Genomic DNA, 19,658 nt, shown 5'->3' with positions numbered 1-19,658 from the left:
TGAACAAATGTGATGTTTAAATTACATTATTTAATATTAGTTTCATATTTTGAATTAAAATCAGTTCTGAATCATGAGTACTGTTCGAACAAAAAATACCCAGTTCGAACGGTAAATTGTAATTTATAAACCAATGATAGCTTTTTGCCTTCCGTTCAAACTAGAAACCAAAACCATTTGAACGACTTGAGAAAATTTCAGTCCATTCAAAAATCCAAACATAGCGTTCGAACATAAACCCATTTGAACAGTTGTTTTATATTCAAACTGGCAGAGATCTTTTTCGATCATATTAATTTTGTTCGAACATCAATTTATCTGTTCAAATAGACCTAATTTGTTCGAACACTCTGTCCATTCGAATATGATCAAATATATTCGGTCGTTCGAATCAAGTTATATACCGTTCAAATAGGTGCGAGGATGTTCGAACGAAAGGTTTTCCATTCGAACGGTTTTTTGGGGTGAAAATATTTCATATCTAAAAAAAATTTCCGTTCGAACGCCTACGACTGGTTCCACCCAATTTCATCCCTAAAAGATTTTTTGAGACGAAATAATATATTTCGTCCCAAAAAATCTTTTAAGATATACTTTTTGAGATAAATTAGAGAGATTTTTTCGTCTTCAAAGACTTTTTGAGATGCAAATGATGTTTTTTGAGATGAAATATTTCGTCTCAAAAAACCAATTCTCTTATAGTGATAGACAAAATTAAGCTTCGAAATTAACCATTAAACTAGCTAGTCACTTAAGGGTCTTGATTAAATTACTGATCAAGGCTTGATAACATCTTATACCCTTAACTTTTTCGAGTTTATCAGGATTATGATTCTTTAAAAGTTCTGTTCGAATTTCACTTTTAAAATCTAGCACGAGAGGAATTAGATAAATCTATAAAATATGCATATCTTATAATATTTAATATTAAGTATTTAATAATATTATAAGACTAGAAACCCACGTGAATAACAATAAATGTTATTAAATTTCTTTAACATGCATATCTGTATATCATTAATATAAAGATCATCCATCATTTAAGGGCTAGAAAACAAATGTAGCAAACTTGAATTTCTTAAAACAAAAGGAAAATAAAAGTGACGCAATAATTAAACCCCTTTTAGGGGAAAACCCAACATGTTTACAAAGCAATGAAAAACACAAACATGCACGTAGACATGAATATTGTCGACATCTCTATATAGCCAGATCATGTAAGGTTTTGTACCATGCATGCATCATCCTGTCCTAAACATGCATGCATGCCCGCCTAATACGCCTTTTTTTCTCCTAAGAAAGAAGAACACATGCATTTGTCTTCCATTCGATCCTTTCAACCGAAAAAGAAAAAGCCACTTAAATATATTCCTCAATGCATTTTTCTAAACAAACAGCTTTTTGGAAAGTTCTTTTTTTTTTTTTTTAAAGTCATAAAGAATATCAAGTTTACGTTTCCCCTCTCTCTCTCTAGATCTCTCCCATTTCATTAGGGTAAAAAAGATGGAAAAAGAAAAAAAAAAAACAACAACAACACGTTTATTTCGCATCTTATTTCTCCTTTCACAAATTGCATGCATGGGAACATAACATGTATTACGTTTTACGACTTGATCATGTTCTGTTTCTAGAAAAAGAGAAAAAAACAACAACACGCACTAGTTATATATGTATCTTGTCGTGTTTTTTCTTTTTTAATGACAAGATGATTAGTATTATTAATGAAGTGCATGTTAATTAGATTGAAGAGAGTGGATCAAGCTGCTAATAAAAACACCAAAACAGCCGAGGCAATGCGAGACAGAAAATTAAAAAAGAAAATGATACCGATTAAATGGTCAAGTCTCAAATTTAGATGTTGTAAAGATGGTTGTTCCATTAAGTCACTTGTCGGATTTCTTCGACGTATCTATTGCATATGCATGCGGGCGAAATTTCACAATAAGAAGGTGTTGACATTTAAAAAGGAAGGTTGGTTTATATCGGCGTTTACATTGATCTCCATTGATCTCGGCATTTTTGTATGGGCTAGTGAATATACATTATTGCTGGCGCTTATTTATTTGCATTGGTAAATAAGAAGTTTTGCCAATATTTATATTGTTACACCGGTAATAACATACAGAGGAATGTTACGTACAGTCTCTAAATAGAGACGGCATGTACAAGCCTAGTCAATTTTGTTTTTAATTTTTTTTTGAAATTACAATAATATCTTTATCAAAATGATACTTTTTTTCATTTAATGAAGGATTTGGAGACTGTAAATATAATTTCTCTAACATAAAATTGTTCCGAGATATAAGTTGTTGAAGATTTTCAATCTTCATGACTTTTGAGATATAAAATAAATAATAAAATCTAATTATTCCTATCAGCTTAATCTTTTGGGATAAATGGTGATTATATGTGGCATTAGAGTAGAGGTCTTGAGTATTAAGATATAAAAGAAATAATGAAATTTACCTCTTCCCCATCAGTTTAAACTTTTGGGATAAATGATGATTACACAAAATAAACTTTTAAGTTCATTTATTGATTGCTCTCGATCTTCAAAATTTCTTGCATTCCTCTCTTTTCAAATACATCGCGATAGACAAATTGTTTTAAAAATATTTTGGTATAAGTAATGTTTTAGCTAAAAAAACTTGACTTGACATTAGTAAAAAGGTTTTTTACCCAAAAAAAAAAAAAAAAGTGTCAACACACTCTAACCTATTCCTACCCAAAACAAGAGCACCACCATAGCCAAAATAGAGAACTGTGAACGAAATGGCTTTAAGCTTCTCTATAAAATTTTTGAGTCATGTTGTTTGTACACGCTTGACCTTCTATGATTAGTGAGTTATGTAACTTTTTTGTACAAATGTTTATAGCAAAATAACTCTGTTTTTAATAGAGAGTGTCAGATCAATTGCCTAATATCGAGGTAACTAGAGGAAGAGGAAGAGGGTAAAAAATGGAAAGGCTCATCCGTACATATCAATACGAAAGAAAATAAGTTTAATATAATATGTGAGTTTTGATATAAAATTTCGAAGAACGAAAGCCAAAGGTATAGATTAAAAAAGAAAAGAAAAGAAAAGAAAAGAAAAAGGAGAGTCATAATCAAAATGAGAGAGAAAAAAAAAGAGAGATGGAGTGAAGTAGGAAGTAAAATAAGAAAGGAAGCGGTGAAATGGAAAGAGAGAGAATTTAGAATATGAGGAAAGGAAGCAAAGAAGGAAACGTTAGAAAGACAGAGAAGAGAGGGGAGTGGTGGGAGAAGCAGAGAGAGAGAGAGAGAGAGAGAGCGCAGGAAGGAACCAAAACCCGATTTCCCAATTCCCTCCCGATTCGCTTCCAATTCAATTCTATGCGATACAAAACAATACAATTCAATGGGATGAAAACAAAAACCGCCCAACAAACTCAATGAAATCCACCTCCCTTTCCTCTCTCCACAACACCAACACTCCGCCTCTATATACGCGTGTGGTGTGAATAAGATTCTCTCACAAGAGTGAGAGATTGAGCGTTTTAGAGAGAGAAATGGCGAGGTAAGCTCAGAGAGAGAGAGAGAGAGAGAGAGGGAGTGTCTGGGTAGTAGGGCTTGTTTGGGAATCTTTCGGTTCTTCAGCTGTTGGATCGGCGGGGAGATCTCGGATTTCGCAGGCCGCTTGATCCGTGCAAGGTGATATTTGTTTTCTCTGGTTGGCTTAGATTTTCTGTGATGCTAAATTTGCGTAGTTTCTGGTCACTTCTGGGATTTGTTTTTTTGGTTTTGTGGTTTTGGCTTAACTTAGTTGGGTTTGGTGGAATTTGTATCTGCATGTTAATTTGGATGTCACTAGTTTGGTTTCTGGAGTTTCAATTCAATTTCATGTCAGTTTCTGGTTTTCTGTGGATATATCAGAATATAAATGCTTATCCCGAAAGAGAATTTCCTTAAAAGATAAATGTTATCCGTGGGGTCGTGTTTGTTCTCCCTGGAAATTGTTTCCACGAACTGGGAAACTTATTATTTCAATATTGGACAGTATACCGAGGTTATATGTGGATTTTCCATTGGCTGCATGGCACAGATATAATGCCTGTGTCCCACAAAAATCAATTTCGAGATATTATCTTTATATCTTAAAATGATCATGTGAGGTCTTCTCTTTTCTTTACTTACGGCAAAAGAAAAAAGAGTAAATAAATAAAATAATGTTGCTATGGTCTATACTTGTTCTCCAGAAAATGTATCTAGGGAAATTAATTCCGGAGTTAGGTTGCATGGTGGATGTTTCCCTGGCTGCATGCATGGATTGCCTTTCTTGAGATGCATGGAGCCTTTAGGTACAGCTTGCCAGTTTATAGAGCGAGTCTGTTCCCACAATCCCTCAAAAGTTATTTTAACAATATGCGATAAAAAAATAATTGTGGAAGATTTTTAGTTTTCATCGATTACCCCAGAACAATTGGAGATATTATTGTCTATTCTGGGCTATGATTGTTTAGGGGAAAAGGGTGTTTTTTTTTTTCCAGGAAAATATCTTCTCTTTTAGTTCTAAACGTATTACTGACGTGGCATATGGGATCTTCCCGATGCTGCATGGAACAGGATCATGCATTTTGAGATTTGTCGGTTTATAGAGCGAATCTATTCCCACAATCCCACAAAAATGATTTTAGCAATATGCTATATAAAAAATAATTGTGGAAGATTTTATTTTTCATTGATTTCCCCAGAACAATTGGAGATACTATTGTCTATTCTGGGTTATGATTGTTTAGGGAAAAGGGTTTTTTTTTTTTTTTTTTTTCCCAGGAAAATATCTTCTCTTTTAGTTCTAAACGTATTACTGACGTGGCATATGGGATCTTCCCGACGCTGCACGGAACAGGATCATTCATTTTGAGATTTGTCGGTTTATGGAGAAAATCGGCTCCTGGCTTCCCGGAAAATGATTGTAGAGAATATTTTCATTCTGCCACTTCTAATAGATACATACTTTATTAGAAGATATTGTCAGAGTGGAGAATGTTTATGATTTTTGATAGAAAAAATCGGATGTAGAATAAGATTCATGTGAGATGACACTACATAATGGGGATGGATTTGGGATTTGATTTTCATCCTTACCACATTCAGATGGAAAGGAAACTTTTTGGGATATGTCTGTTTCCCTAAATTTGGAGCCTAAGCTTCAACTGAAGAAACAGGAGGAAAACTATATTTTCTTGTTTTGAATAGATAACTGAAGTTATAAGGTAATCTCCTCATTCTGTATGCATGGTTTGACACCTGTTGAGATCTACGGAGCCTTGGATACAGTTTCACAGGTTATGGAGTGAAACAGTTCCAGCTGTCCCAGAAATGATATAGGTTTATTACGGTTTTAACATTAGATTCTGCTGTTATTCACTTTTCAAGACATATTTCTTTGCAGATCTAGTTTTTAGCATGGAGGATATTTAAAAGTCATTTTTTTTTTTTTACACCTGTCAAAACTTAAAAAAAAAAAAGCCTTGGTTTATGAATCTCTACATCTATAATGAACGGGATGAGGTAAATTTGGGATATGATTTTCATTGTTTCCTAAACGCCCATTCTTCTAAGGAAAACGAGAGATTGGTGCCGGAGCTCAAGTATTTCTTTCTTAATGCGCTCTCTCGTTGGATTGTGCTTCAAAATTGTGCCACTTTTATATCTCTACTTTTCAAGAATTTTTGGCACCTTTTCCTTTTGCTAGTTAGATAGATCTATTGTAAGCTTCATGTGTACTTGGGTAACATTCTCTTTTGCCTTAATAAAACTTATGCGACTTATAAAACAAATATATCATTTCCCTAAGGAATGCTTCCTGGGCAAAAGTTTGTCTGGAGGGGAAACTAGGTTGCGTTTGGGTAGTGAGGTGATCTTAGATATTCTGTGAATAGTAATGAAAAAGTAATAATAGAATATTGAATAGTAGTGAATAGTAGTGAATAGTAGTGAAAAGCAAGTGAAAAGTTATAATAAAATAATGAATAATAGTGGAGTATTATGATAACTGACTTTAGTTTTAAATACATTTTCTTTTTCTACACAGTTCAATCAGATAACTGACTTTGCATGATATATCCTCCTCTAAATAGGCAAATCCACGGCCCTGAGTCCTTGGCCCCCTAAAGTTGTGAGGAAAAAATATAGAGTATTCCTGTGGAACAAAGAGGGAAAACAATAGCTAAAAAAGGAAAATCTGTATGGTTATAAAACTTGGTCATACTTTAAAAGAAAATCTATATATACATTCTAGTTTATGCCGAAATCCATATTTTCTTTTTAGTAAATAAGCCATTTTTGTCACCAAATTGATTTTGGTGGTCTGATTGCATATTTTTACTATACACACACACACATATTGCTATCAACTCTTTTATTTTTAATTTATTTATCATTCACAGTGAAATCCAGTATTTGTATATTATTTTGTGTTTGGTTTGATAATTTCTTTTAGAATTTTTTTTTTTTTTTTACAAACAAAACTTACAATTTCTAATGTAAAATTTTAGAGAAAAATAATGGATGCACTTACTTAAATGTTTCGATATCTCAATACGTTTAAAACATGACAAAAATATTTTTTTTATGAATAAAAAACATGAAAATATATAAGAAATTTTTCTATTTTTAAATGTTATTATTTTTTATGTGTGCATCTACTTGAATTATGTAAATTTGTTAATCGAAAAATTACGTGAATTTCTACTTATCAAAGAAAATTACTTGAATTTCATGTTCTTGTGACCCTTCTAAAATCTCTCTATTTTTTTTATATTTATTTATTTTCTATTTTATTTTTAATACTTTGTTAAAGTTCCCCAAATAATTTCCAACCTAACAGCTTATTTAACCCCCAAAAATGCCCGCTCCCTACCCAAGATCACAGTAATGGCTTCGTCTCTGCTCCTCTTGCTGCATGGCAAAGTATAATACACATTTTGAGACGTGTGAAGCCTTAAATAGAATTCACGGGTTTATGGGGAAAGCCTTAAATGCACTTTGTTGGTTTATAGCAAAAAAAACATTGCTGGAGATACATACTTTATAAGGGGCTTAGTTACTTAGATTGTGCCGTTTCATGTGTGTATACTTTATTAGGAATGTAGTGTTTATGAAAATATCTATATTTACATTGTCTAAAAAAACATTGGGTTGGGGGGAACAGATAATATTATTATTGCAATTTATTACAGAAGCTTTTGTTTGTGTGCAATAGAAATTGACAACATTAGTATCTACATCTCAGCCTATGATGTGAGTGGTGAGTTGTAAGAAAAAATAATTATTAAGGCACAATATCACTGCCCTCTTTGCATATTGCTGCTTTAAAGGGCCCCCCCCCCCCCCCCCCCAACCAAAAAAAAAGCGCGACAGAAAAAGATGAAATGGCACTCCTGTCGCTTTTAAGGATTTTACACCCTCAACAAAACCAATTATGACCTTGCGAAGCTTAGACAAATATGAAGTATTCAAGGGATCATCACCGTAACCATCATTGTCCCTCCACCCCCATGGGGCACCTTCCTTTTGTTCTCTAGAAAACTAACTCTCTAGGTAACTACAAAAGAAGAAAATAGTCCTATGAGAGAGGGGAGATACTGGGAGAGAGAGAGAGGACGAGGAACTATTGGGTAACAGCAAGATTATAGTGATGGAGGAGCTCAGAAACATGTCAAGATTGACTGGAAATTTAGATCATCATGATGGTGTGAGGATGAGTGTATGTTACAAGAGTACAAACATGCTATATGGGAGGTCTGAGCAGGATTAAATGTTGTATGAAACATAATTATAAAAAAATGTTGTGTGAAACTTAACATAGATGGTGGGTAGTGCTGTAGGCCTGTAGCCATGAGTTTCTCTTGCTGCAATGATGGTCAGGTTTGACTGCAAAAGATCACCAAATTTTTTGGCTACGTACCTGTGCTGATTGCTTTGCATATAATTAGTGCTGCTAACTTATCTAATTGCTGGGTCATTCCAGGGTGGACTTTTCTGGACTTTTCTGGTTTAAATAAATATGGATCTTAGGAAAACATGCACTTTAATAAGTATCACCTCGGGAAAACATTTACTTTTTTCAGTTATAATTGTTTATGGTTTATCTTTGATAAAATTTACTTATTTTGAATCTCATTAATGGCCATTTAAGGATGGATGTTATTGGCATCCCACACATCAAATGCAACTAGTGAGAGTATTTGTGAAAAGAGAAGGAAACAACAATTATGGTATACATGTTCTCTTAATAGGAGAGGATATCTTATAGGAATGTTGATTTTTATTTAATGCATGCATCTTAATTGTTGATCTATAAGGTTGATTCCCAAAATGCATGACAGTGAATAATTGTGGTTGGCAAGCCCTTGGTAGTTTCTATAATGATATTTTACTGCTTTGCTTTAGAAATAAACAAATTAGTTATGTTGAACGTGTTGGTAATAATGTATTCATCTTTTCTTGTTTCTTTGGCATAATGTGCTTGTCAAAGGTAGAAAACCTGGACATCGTGGGTTCTTTTAAATTTTATGTGCTTTTATGGTGTAAAGTGCAAAATTTTTTTTAATCTTTTGATTTTTCAGTCTTGGTTATTATATATGCATGGAACTTTTGCCATGCAAGGAGGGCCACAGAGGTGGGGACCTTGTGCCTTAAATGCATTAGTGGCTAGGAGTCTCCCCATGCATGAACTGGGTGTGTGGGTTGGGAGAGATGCAATCTCCATCACTAACCTGCCCTATTTGAACAATGCTAAGCAAAGAAAGAGAACAGTCTGCTGACTTGAGTGTTTCTTGCAATTAAAAATGCCTGGCTTTTGAGTTTTGAGGTTCACTACTCTTCAAATTCTGCACTTTGGACCTGTCTGACTGACCCTGTCTAACCACCCAAATGCATGCCGCATCAAAACTGGCAGGTTTCCTGGGTTTCAAGCAGATCATATCTTCCATACACTTTAAACTGACCATAGGTGGAGTCCAAATGGTTCAACTGCCTATGGATTCATGGAATGTCATCCAAAAGCATCGGTGTCGTTTAGAGACCAGGAATCTTTAAAGAGTAAAGTTTTTTTTTTTAACCTATAGTCAAAACCTTGTTAATGCCTTTTTGAGGCTAGCTGTTATGGTATTCAAATCTGTGGATGCAATGCATCAATCAAGATGGAGTGCTTACAAGTTACAGGAGAAGAAAAATAATAAAAATAATGATGGAAGATGTTGTTTGAATACAAAAGAAAAAACACTGATATTGATTATGTTTTTGACTAGTATGTGGCCTTTTAAAAATTTGTGCGCACAAAACTGTAGCACCGGTAACAAAACCTGAGTGATTTTTCTTTTGTCTAGTGTTCTGAGATTGTTTTGTTTACTCTCTCTCTCTCTCTCTCTGAATCTGTCTTTTTACAAAATTCCCAACTGTGTCTTGAGCAGAAAGTTTTTTGTAAGGTGCTAACTATTTTATGCTTTGTTTTCTCTGTTTTGTTGAATGCCATTGACTGCTAGATTTCTTTCGAGGGAGGGGATAAACACGGAATCATATACTTTGTGGTAGAATCATCTTCAGCTGTCTAATAGTTGAGATTTTTATAGTCAGCAAATTTGGGTGTGATTTTATTATATCATCCCTTCTGACACTTTGCTTTACATCTTCCAATTTCTCATTGAACAGTGTCCTGGACCACAAGTTGTTCAAATGGTGTTCAGATATTCTCTTGAGGAACCAACTGGGATAATGGAAGGAGCAGGTCCTGAAGCACCAGCCACAGCTGGTGTGCAGGGTTTTGGTGTAAAACAGCTTCCCAAATCCTATGATCAAGAGTATGGGTACTTACAGAAGGATTTGTTGTTGACAAATTCTCTATTGGCTAGACATAAGGGCTCGAAAGATGTTGAGAAATGCTTGCTGGACAAGAAGGTGCATATTCCTCATTTTGAGTGCATGATACCGAAGAAAATCAAGCCAACAATCATAGCAAGTTCTGGGGAGAAGTGTGATGGTCAGGCATCTGATGATAGCTTCCTACCAGGTCTCACTGATGATGCAGCATTAGATGTGTTGGCCTGGAGCAATAGATCATACTACCCAAATCTGGCCTGTTTGAACAAAAAATTCAAGTCCTTGATTGAGAGTGGAGATTTATACAAATTGAGGCGACGACTTGGTGTGGTTGAGCACTGGGTTTATCTTGCCTGTATACTGATGCCATGGGAAGCATTTGATCCTGTTAGAGATAGATGGATGAGATTGCCCAGGATGCCTTGTGATGAATGTTTTACTTATGCAGACAAGGAGTCTCTTGCTGTAGGGACTGAGCTACTTGTCTTTGGCCACGAGTTATCAGGATTTGCAATTTGGATGTATAGCTTGCTTACTCGGGATTGGTCAAGATGCCATCTAATGAACTGGCCCCGCTGTCTGTTTGGCTCAAGCAGCCTTGGGGAAGTTGCTATTGTAGCTGGGGGAAGCGACAAGAATGGTCATATTCTAAAAGCTGCTGAGCTTTACAATTCTGAACTGGGTACCTGGCAAGCTTTGGCAGATATGAATGTCCCTCGCAAACTGTGTTCGGGCTTCTTTATGGATGGGAAGTTTTATGTGATTGGGGGAATGTCAAGCCATACGAATCGTTTAACATGTGGTGAAGAGTATGACATGGAAATGGGAACATGGAGGAGAATACAGAACATGTATCCAGTTTCTGGTGTGGGGAGAGAGCCAGCTATGTGTTCCCCTCCTCTGGTAGCTGTTGTAAATAATCAGCTTTATTCTGCTGATCAAGCAACAAATGAAGTCAAGAAATATGACAAGATCAATAACTCATGGACAGTTGTGAAGAGGTTGCCAGTTAGGGCCGACTCATCCAATGGTTGGGGCCTAGCATTCAAGGCATGTGGAAACAGCTTGTTAGTGATTGGAGGACACAGGGGACCTGAAGGGGAAGTTATTGTGATCCACTCTTGGGAACCAAAGCAAGGAAACCAAGACTGGCGCATCCTTTCTGTCAGGGAGCGAGCAGGTGCTTTTGTCTACAACTGCGCGGTAATGGGCTGTTAATTGCTTCCTTTTTTCTGTTTTTTTTTGTGTCTGTTCTGTTTTTTTTAGTGCAAATCGATCATTGACTTGTGGAAAAACCAAATAATTTTATCAATTGGGACGGTAAAGCATGTTTTCTCTGGTATCTTTAATTTGAAAGTTAAATTGATAACTTGTGCAGTCTTCTTCTGTCAATGGCGCTTGTTCATTGATCTGCAGCTTCAAAAACAAGCATAATGATGTTTGGTATTTTCTCAGAATCATAATTTTCTTGCCTAAAAATAAAACATGCATGGAACGTCATAATGGACGGACGTATCCCAGATCCCTTCTCGAAGTTTTTACCGATACACTCATCTCTGTTTACCGATACACTCATCTCTGTGTGTGTCTGCAGGTGTTAACTGGTCTGTCTCTAAAGTACCTATGTCGCTTTTCACCTCGTGCATAAGTTTAATGTCAATTATTAATAAAAACAACAAAGGATAGTGTAGTTCTTTCTTTAAATGCTGTACACGTACGTTGTATTATCTGAGAATTCAATGAATGAAAGCCGGGGGTTGAGAGTTAGAAATATATATGGTTGATGTAAAGAGGATTGATTGATGAGTTAATTTCTGGTCGCTCAAGCAGCTGTTTCAAGTAAACGAGTCGTTTGCTTTGCACGTGCCTAGGTTTGCCATTGCGGTAAAGCTACATTAATTATTTGAAGGCCAAAGTCGGAGCTTTCATTAAGCACGCACACGCACACGCACACGCACATATTTGTATGAAAAGCAATTCAAAAACTGTGTATATATAGGTTCGAACATTCACTCGAGTGATGAATTTCAAGTGTCCTTGAAGAGTTTGGAGAAAACACCATCTCACTTCTTCATAAATCACTTTGAACCCTGATAAGTGTTGCGAATGTTTGTGAATAGTTGTGAAAAAGTAATAATAGAATATTGAATAGTAATAAAAAGTAGGTGAAAAATAATAAAAAATAGATGAAAAGTAATGTAGGTAAAAAATAATAATAAAGTAAAGAATAATAGTGAGAGTGTTTGAGAGTACTTGAGGTACTTTTTGCCGCCAAACCCTTTAAATACGACTCTGCATGGCCCATGCACGCCAATGTCTCCTGTTTCATCAAAATATCTCATCTCCCAGACTATCGGTTAATTGTATTCGCCTTGTTCGATGTACATGACGCTAAAATGAGAATATGTAATACGATGTATTTTACACCATGGAATAACTAGAAGTTAACAATCGACATCATCGTGAGAGATGACACCAGGAATATTAGGGTTTAATATTGAAAGCCAAGCATCCAAGTAGTACGGCACCGAAGGAGCAAGCTTGATGGAAATAGGGTTAATAACTTAAGGTGGTGGTTGTTGGATTGATTGTATTGGATGAGCATAACTATGATAAGTAGGCGAGCATTGGCTGCAGTGCTGGTGGAGGTAGTGGTGGATGGTTGCAGCAGATGGAGGCATTGGCGGTTGAGGTTGAGGGGTTGCTGGCTTCAACGGTGTGGGAATTATAATAAGATACTGGGTCGCATATCACTGGAATGGTTTGATCTTTCTCTGTTGTACAGACCGATCGTAGAGAAAAATTAAGTGAATGAAAAACAAGGTAAAATGCACCCATCTGTATTGATAAAGCGCAGAAACAGAAGGCTTTCATTACACTCGAAACATGGTTCTTGTTCATTTATTGGATCAGCTCGACGTTTTTGTACTTCTACCACTCACCATTTTTATTTTCTACTCAATCTCAAAAGGTAGTGGTGGAAAAAGAAGTGGAGCCAGAATATATATATATATATATATATATATATATATATATATATATATAGACACACACACATACATATATTCTCTCAAAAGGATGTTAAAGGATGCAGATAACCTAGGATTTTTTTTCCCTTTCTTGCTAATCTCCCTAATGGAGAAGAGCTGAGTAATTAATCCATTACACAGATAAATCTTTGAGCCCCCGGCATCTAATAAATTATGTTCTAATTTTAATAACAACTTACTTAATATAAGTCATCATCGTTATTCATGGGAAATAAAATAAACAACGAAGTTGGAAATATTAATATAACCCCACTGTATAGTACTCGTGTAGGGTGAATTTGCAATGCATCCTCTAAATCTAATTTTTGACAAACCACCTCTGATTGTTATAATTTCATTGTACACGAGTGATCAAACAAGAATCTATAATGTACATTATAATATACATTAACATAAATGACTTTTTTTAAAAAAAAAAATTGATATGATTATAGAAAAATTCTATTATCAAGCCGATGCGTAAAAACTAGTAAAGTGATTACATGGCATAACTTGATTTGGAAGATAAATTTTAGAATTTGAATCTTAAAATTCAAATTTTACCATTTAAGTTATGTGTATAGTTTGCTTTACACACCGATTTAATAATAGAATAACTCATGATTATATAACATTTTTTTTTTGGGAAGCAATGAGCTTTGCTACTGTTCATCCACATATCCAACCTCCATTCCATATTTAAATGAAAATGAAATAATATTTCAAATTAAGTTAAAAGTTATTAATGAAAAATGATTGTCATCATAGGGGTGTTACCCACACCATACTATGTATGATAGCCCTCTCCACGCCCCTCGCCCCGCATGGGCCGAGAGGTGGGGTTTTCAGCCCCGCCCTCACATCCTAGGGGCAAACTCCCAATCCGCCCTGCCTTCCACCTACTTCAATAAGAGACTACAATCCACTAGACCTAAAAGTTATTTCTAGGTCCAAAAGTGATAAAAACACATTTTTAGACTTAAATTGTAAATTTAAATTTGTAAATATGACTATAATTTTAAAACTATGTAGTTTTTAAATTTGCTTGTGCATATTTTATGTAAGTTGTAGTGTAATACAAGAGTTCCATATTATTTAAGTGTGAGACTTGTATTGTCAAGACAATCTATAAAAATGTCACCCTACTGCACTACAACTTACACAAAATAGTAAGTAAAAGTTCTACTTAATACATATCAATATATTTATATGTAGTGAAAATAATAAATATTTATATAAAAAAAATTTGGGTGCCGGGCCCTGCTGCCCACCCTAACCCTAACGGATCACATTCTCAGCTCATGCTTTTTTAATCTTGTAACCAATGAATTCGTAAAAGTTCATTAAACTTCAAAGGAAAGTGGATTAAAAAAAAAATTAAAGGAAATCAAAGAACTTGTTAGTTATTACTCTTAATCATCAGCATTACTCTAGCGCACCATACAAAAGAGCTTTTGGTTTGGAAGATCAAAGATTTGGAGAAATTTTTCCGTTGTGAAGATCGAAGATTTTGTTTATTATATAATGGCTAAAAGTTTACATATGCTGTTTTTACATAACTACTGCTTAAAACGTTTGCTAATTCTCTTAGGAGGGGGGTCTTTCCTCCCCTCCCAGGCCCTCTTCCGCTCGTTCTCTTTCCTCCCCTTCCCCCCACTTACCCTAAATTTTGTTTTGCCTGATCTATGTTCTTTAGAACACCTACATCCACCACTCACCTGCCCTTCACCGATTTCAATCCGCTCAAATGTACCCTTTTGCCCTAGTCTCTAGTCTTGATCGCCGACGCATGGATACAAGCAGTCACCTTTAGAAATGAAATCAAAACTAACCTAATAACCTCATCATGTGATGCACATCCATACAAAATGTTTCTGTCCACCTTTAAAAAGAAGTTACTAAAACTAATCTGCACACAAGAGTTCACATAAATCACATTAGTTAAAGCTAATGAAATAAATAAGAGAGAATAAAACAATGTCTGTTGCAATTTGATTTATTTATTTTTATATAGAAGTTATATACTACCTACTCATCACGTTCATTGCCCCATTATAGCACCCAGCAACTCGGCAAGAATTTAAAGAGCATGGTAATTGTAAATTCATGTCTCAGCTATGATCACAACAAAAACTGCCTTTGGTAATGTCCCCATCCCATTGCAATCAAAATAAATCGACATGCACTGACTGGATTCATCTTTTTCTACCACTCCATTTGCATTGAAAGAATGGGGTATTTTCAAACTATTGAATTAACGAAATCAGATATTACAAACACAGTAGCATTCAATATAATAGTTGGTTACTCCAGTCTTCCATACAAAATATTATACACACAAGAATAATCCACACCAATATTCTGACCCTTGTGTTCTTGGATTTAGCTTCCTCTTCTTTCCCTTCACTATCCATCGTTCTTTGACTGCTCTCATAGTATTCTTGCCTTGGGGTGTTTGATAACTTCCCTCATATCATTGAGAATTAGACCTGCAATAATAATCGTGACAAATTACTACCACACACTAATATGGGAGGAGAAAAATGGGCAAAAGAAAATTAAATGATGTGGGTATAGTTTTTATAAAAGAAAAAGGGACATGACATCTCATAGAGGTAATTGGGGATATTGTCTTAGGTAGGGCCCAACTGGCAAGTGGCAGAAATAGATCTATTTGCCAACTCCATGCAGCTGGAACGAAAGCATAGTTGATCACGTTCAAGAAGAAAGAAAACAAAGCATAGAATGGATAAATTTGACTGACATAACACCCCACATGGCCAAAAACCCAATAATGGCAAAATCTATTAGTGTTTCGTAATGATATGTGGAAATATGTAATTCCCAGGTTCAAAAAGCAATCCTACGCACAAGCCATTTAACTCCTAATCATAAAACTCAAGTGCTGTTTGAAACAAATTTCCCTTTGTAATCCTCAGAAATTTTCGAGATTACAAGCAGTAATCTGGTGTTTTAACAGTGGTGTAATCTAATTGAAGCAAAATTTCCCATCTCCTAAGTCCCAAGATTTCAAAATCAGATATAAGGTGGACTGATTCAACAAATATGGTGCACTCCTAAGATTTTAGAATCAGTGATAGGATGATGGATTCAACAAATATGGTGAGCTCATTAACAGCCACATCCACAAAGGGAACTGCAAATCACGCAATCTATTTAGAAGGGTCATGAGTAGTGACCTGGATATTGTACCTTTTTGGGTCTTGAATCTGGACAATTGTACAAACCTCCTGATCAACAATCATAAAATCAAGGTAAGCAATTGGATGATTCAAGTACTATGGATTAAGTTATGAACAACTGGAGCTTTGATTAAATGAAACAAAATAGTATCTGATTATCACACATACTTGCTGCAAAATTACATTAATCAATTGGATGTTTGTCGGCTTGTCGAGACGTATAATGTGCAGAAAGCAAAAGCAGAGAAAGGAAAGCACTGGCCACAAAGATAGCATCAAACCAACGGTGATAAAAGTCAAACTGAATATCTCCCAATACATCCGTTATGATCATCCTGCCAAGAGAAGCCAACCCAGACAATACCATTTCATTAAAATAATCTAATAGCTAAACGGACATGGATATTACAGTTGGATGAATTAAGCATTGGCCGGTTAAGATATTCAGTTCGCTTGCACTTCTAGAATTTAATAGTTCAGAATCAAGAAAAATACAGCAGCACACATTATATATTTATTAACAAATACTAAAATTAAAGGAAATTATAAATAGATAATTCCATCAAACAATTCACCCATACTTAAAAAAGTTTTTGCCTCATCTGACAAACAGCATCACAATACCTGGATGACTTTACTCAACATATTCAGTAGGTGGACAGTGTTTTCTAATAGTCAGAAACCCTTTGAAGAAACAGAAATCAGAAAAGCATGAAGAAGCATGGCGGGTGACAAAGCTCCAGGTTTGGATGGATTTTCTATGGCTTTTTCCGAACATGTTGGGAAGTGATCAAAGAAGATATAACTGGGGTCTTTAATGAATTCCATGAAAATGGCATGCTCGAAAAGAGTCTCAATGCAACATTTATTTCTCTCATTCCAAAAAAAACCCGGCGCTGTGGAGGTAAAAGATTATCGCCCTATTAGCTTGGTGAGCAAAATTTACAAGATCCTTTAGAAAGTTTGGTGAATAGATTGAGCATGGTGGTTGAGAAGTTAATCTCAAAGCCTCAAAACGCCTGTCTGAGGTAGCCCGGGTAGGCAAATTCTTGATTCGGTGCTCTGTGCTCTCTATGCTCGAGAGATGAGGCTTTGGCCCGAAATGGTGTTCTTGGATCAAACAATGTATCTCTACTGTTTGTTTTTCTGTCTTGGTGAATGGCACACCAAATGACTTTTTTAAAAGTACACGAGGCTTGAGACAAGGTGACCCTCTATCTCCGCTACTTTTTGTTTTTGTAATGGAAGCTTTTAGCAAGATAATTTTAGGGGTTGTGGAGGGCGGGTTCTTATCTAGATTCTTAGTCGGGGCGGAAAATATTGGCTTACTTCACATATCTCACCTATTATTTGCTGATGACACCCTAATCTTCTGTTGCACTAGTCATGATCAAATTCGAGCTTTGATGACACTCCTTTTATGCTTTGAAGCTGCTTCAGGGTTGAAGGTGAACTTGGCTAAATTAGAAGTAGTTTTAGTGGAGAATGTTCCGAATGTGGAGAGAATGGCTCACATCTTGGAAAGCAAGATATCCCAACTGCTGATGGAATATTTGGGTCTTCCTTTGGGTGCCCGGTTCAAATCGAAATCTATTTGGGATGATGTGCTAGAAAAAAAAAGTGCAAAAACTGGCTAGTTGGAAGATGTACCAATCCAGAGGTGGCAGGGTCACTTTAATCAAAAGTACCCTATCCAACTTGTCAACCTACTTTCTATCACTATATCCGCTTCCCACCAAGGTGGCTCATCACATGGAGAAACTTCAATCAGATTTCTTGTGGGGGGAGGGGGGGATGAACGATGAGTTTAAATTCCACTTGGTAAAATAGGATATGGTGTGCTCCCCTATCTCGGAAGGAGGATTGGATATTCAGAACTTACAATTTTTTAACAAAGTTTTGCTTGGCAAATGGCTATGGAGATACCACAATGAATGGGGAAGCATTATGGAGAGCTGTCATAGAATCGAAGTTTAGTGAACCATGGGGAGGATAGTGTTTGAATGAGGTAAGTGGGCCATATGGGCTGGGACTATGGAAACACATAAGAGAGGATGGGACACATTCAGGAAATGTCCATTTTAAGGTGGGTGATGGATCCAAAATCAAAATTTGGCATGATGCATGGTGTGGCAATAGGACACTCAAAGAAGCTTATCCAGAATTCTACGGCATAGCAAGAATGAAAGAAGCCTCAATTGCGGACCTCTTAGCCCCGGTTTGGATTGAAAACTCATCTCATCTCATCTCATCATTACAATTTTTCCAAATTTTCCCACAAAATATAATAAACAATTTAACTTTTTCAAATCCCAAAACAATAATAATATTAAAAATTAATATTCTAACAATATTTTATTCAACACATCTAAAATCATCTCTGAATCCAAACGGGGCCTTAATACTATCTAATGATACTCCCCAATGGAACGTTACATTCTTTAGAGATGCACGAGATTTAGAGTTGACACTTTCTTGGAGTTCTATGATCTAGTGTACTCCACCTGTATAATGAGTGGAGCTGAAGACAATATCTTTAGGCGCCCTTCTAAGAAAGGGAAGTTCACAATCCACTCCTACTATCATGCCATGACCACACATAATATAAATCCATTTCCATGGAAGATTATTTGGAAGACAAAAGCATTGAAGGCAATTTCTTTTGAATGGACAGCCTCATTAGGGAACATCTTCACAATAGACAACCAACGGAAATGCCATATCATAGTCATGGAATGGTGTTGTATGTGCAAAAAGAGTGGAGAATAATTTGTAGATCATCTATTACTACATTGTGAGATTGCTACGACCATGTGGAATGACTTCTTTGCTCGGATGGGATTAGCTTGGGTGATGCTGAAAAGGGTAATCAACCTCCTAGCTTCTTGGCGAGGTATTCAGGGCAACCCTCAAATTGCAACAGTGTGGAAGATGGTCCCAATTTGTTTATGGTGGTGTATTTGGAGGGAGAGAAATGCAAGAAACTTTGAAGATCAAGAGCGGTCAATGGATGAGCTTAGAAGTTTATTTTGCAATACTTTACTCTATTGGTCGATTGTAATTAATTTTAATGGCATGTCTTTTCACGACTTCCTTGCATCGCTAAACTAGCATGCATAAGTGACTCTCTTGCATGTCCCGTATACTCGGGCCTTTGTCTATTTTATGCTCAATAAAATTTTGTTTATCAATAAAAAAAATAGTCAAAGCATGACAATAAAAATCTGTATGAATTAGTTAAGTGCTTGCTTGCTTTAAGCCTCACTAATTCTACTTCTTCTGATGTAGCATTCATGGAAAGAAATGTGTCAGCTAGCTTCCAGGCTAACTCTATCGGTCATCACAATAGAGATCTGTGGATCAAATCCCAATTTTACCAGGTTTGGAAGGGAAGGGCTCTTTGGCTGAGCATTCAATGGAAAGTTACATAGGATCGATAATTCTGCCTACAAAAAGAAGGATTCACAAATCATTGGGGCATCGTTTTTGAAATCCGCAATTGTTCTGCAACCTAAGTTTCCTTACAATGATATAAAGAAACGACCCCAAGAAGATTGTCTTCAAAGGCTAGTCCTCGTACCC

General features: G+C 35.8%; 2 protein-coding genes across 5 annotated transcripts in view; one reads left to right on the top strand and one right to left on the bottom strand.

Moving 5' to 3' along the window:
* Positions 1-3,174: 3,174 nt before the first annotated feature.
* On the top strand, positions 3,175-11,770 carry LOC121254960 (F-box/kelch-repeat protein At5g60570-like). 3 transcript variants are annotated; one of them, XM_041155210.1, is made up of 5 exons: positions 3,175-3,673; positions 9,677-11,047; positions 11,223-11,383; positions 11,414-11,575; positions 11,611-11,770. In XM_041155210.1, exons 2-4 carry the CDS (start codon positions 9,701-9,703, stop codon positions 11,490-11,492), a joined length of 1,587 nt encoding a protein of 528 aa, XP_041011144.1. In that variant the 5' UTR covers positions 3,175-3,673; positions 9,677-9,700; the 3' UTR covers positions 11,493-11,575; positions 11,611-11,770. The 3 variants fall into 3 exon arrangements, with proteins under 3 accessions (XP_041011144.1, XP_041011145.1, XP_041011146.1); XM_041155211.1 differs by lacking the exon at positions 11,223-11,383 and having other exon boundaries at positions 3,178-3,673; positions 11,439-11,579; positions 11,615-11,770; XM_041155212.1 differs by lacking the exons at positions 11,223-11,383; positions 11,414-11,575; positions 11,611-11,770 and having other exon boundaries at positions 3,179-3,673; positions 9,677-11,215.
* Positions 11,771-14,997: 3,227 nt separating this feature from the next.
* The window catches only part of LOC121255733 (GPCR-type G protein 1), a 35,783-nt gene continuing 31,122 nt past the window's right edge, over positions 14,998-19,658 (bottom strand). Inside the window, exons 13-15 of one of the 2 annotated variants that reach the window (XM_041156223.1) lie at positions 16,245-16,411; positions 16,074-16,124; positions 14,998-15,362 (exon numbers count right to left, since the gene is read on the bottom strand). In XM_041156223.1, coding sequence (XP_041012157.1) covers positions 16,261-16,411 — 151 coding nt within the window. In that variant the 3' untranslated portion in view covers positions 14,998-15,362; positions 16,074-16,124; positions 16,245-16,260. The remainder of the gene's footprint in view (positions 15,363-16,073; positions 16,125-16,244; positions 16,412-19,658) is intronic. The other variant, XM_041156222.1, reaches the window with a different exon arrangement.

The sequence above is a fragment of the Juglans microcarpa x Juglans regia genome, chromosome 3D (genome assembly GCF_004785595.1).
Source record: "Juglans microcarpa x Juglans regia isolate MS1-56 chromosome 3D, Jm3101_v1.0, whole genome shotgun sequence".
Taxonomy (NCBI): Eukaryota; Viridiplantae; Streptophyta; class Magnoliopsida; order Fagales; family Juglandaceae; genus Juglans; species Juglans microcarpa x Juglans regia.
The sequence above is the reverse complement of the archived record's forward strand: the minus strand, read 5'-3'. Positions and strand labels throughout refer to the sequence as shown.

What these genes read in the sequence shown, in the direction of transcription:
- LOC121254960 (XM_041155210.1), top strand. Translation starts at nt 9,701, where the DNA reads ATGGTGTTCAGATATTCTCTTGAGGAACCAACTGGGATAATGGAAGGA. An exon ending in CTTTTGTCTACAACTGCGCG is followed by an intron (nt 11,048 to 11,222) that starts GTAATGGGCTGT and finishes TAACTTGTGCAG; the next exon opens with TCTTCTTCTGTCAATGGCGC. An exon ending in AGATCCCTTCTCGAAGTTTT is followed by an intron (nt 11,384 to 11,413) that starts TACCGATACACT and finishes TGTTTACCGATA; the next exon opens with CACTCATCTCTGTGTGTGTC.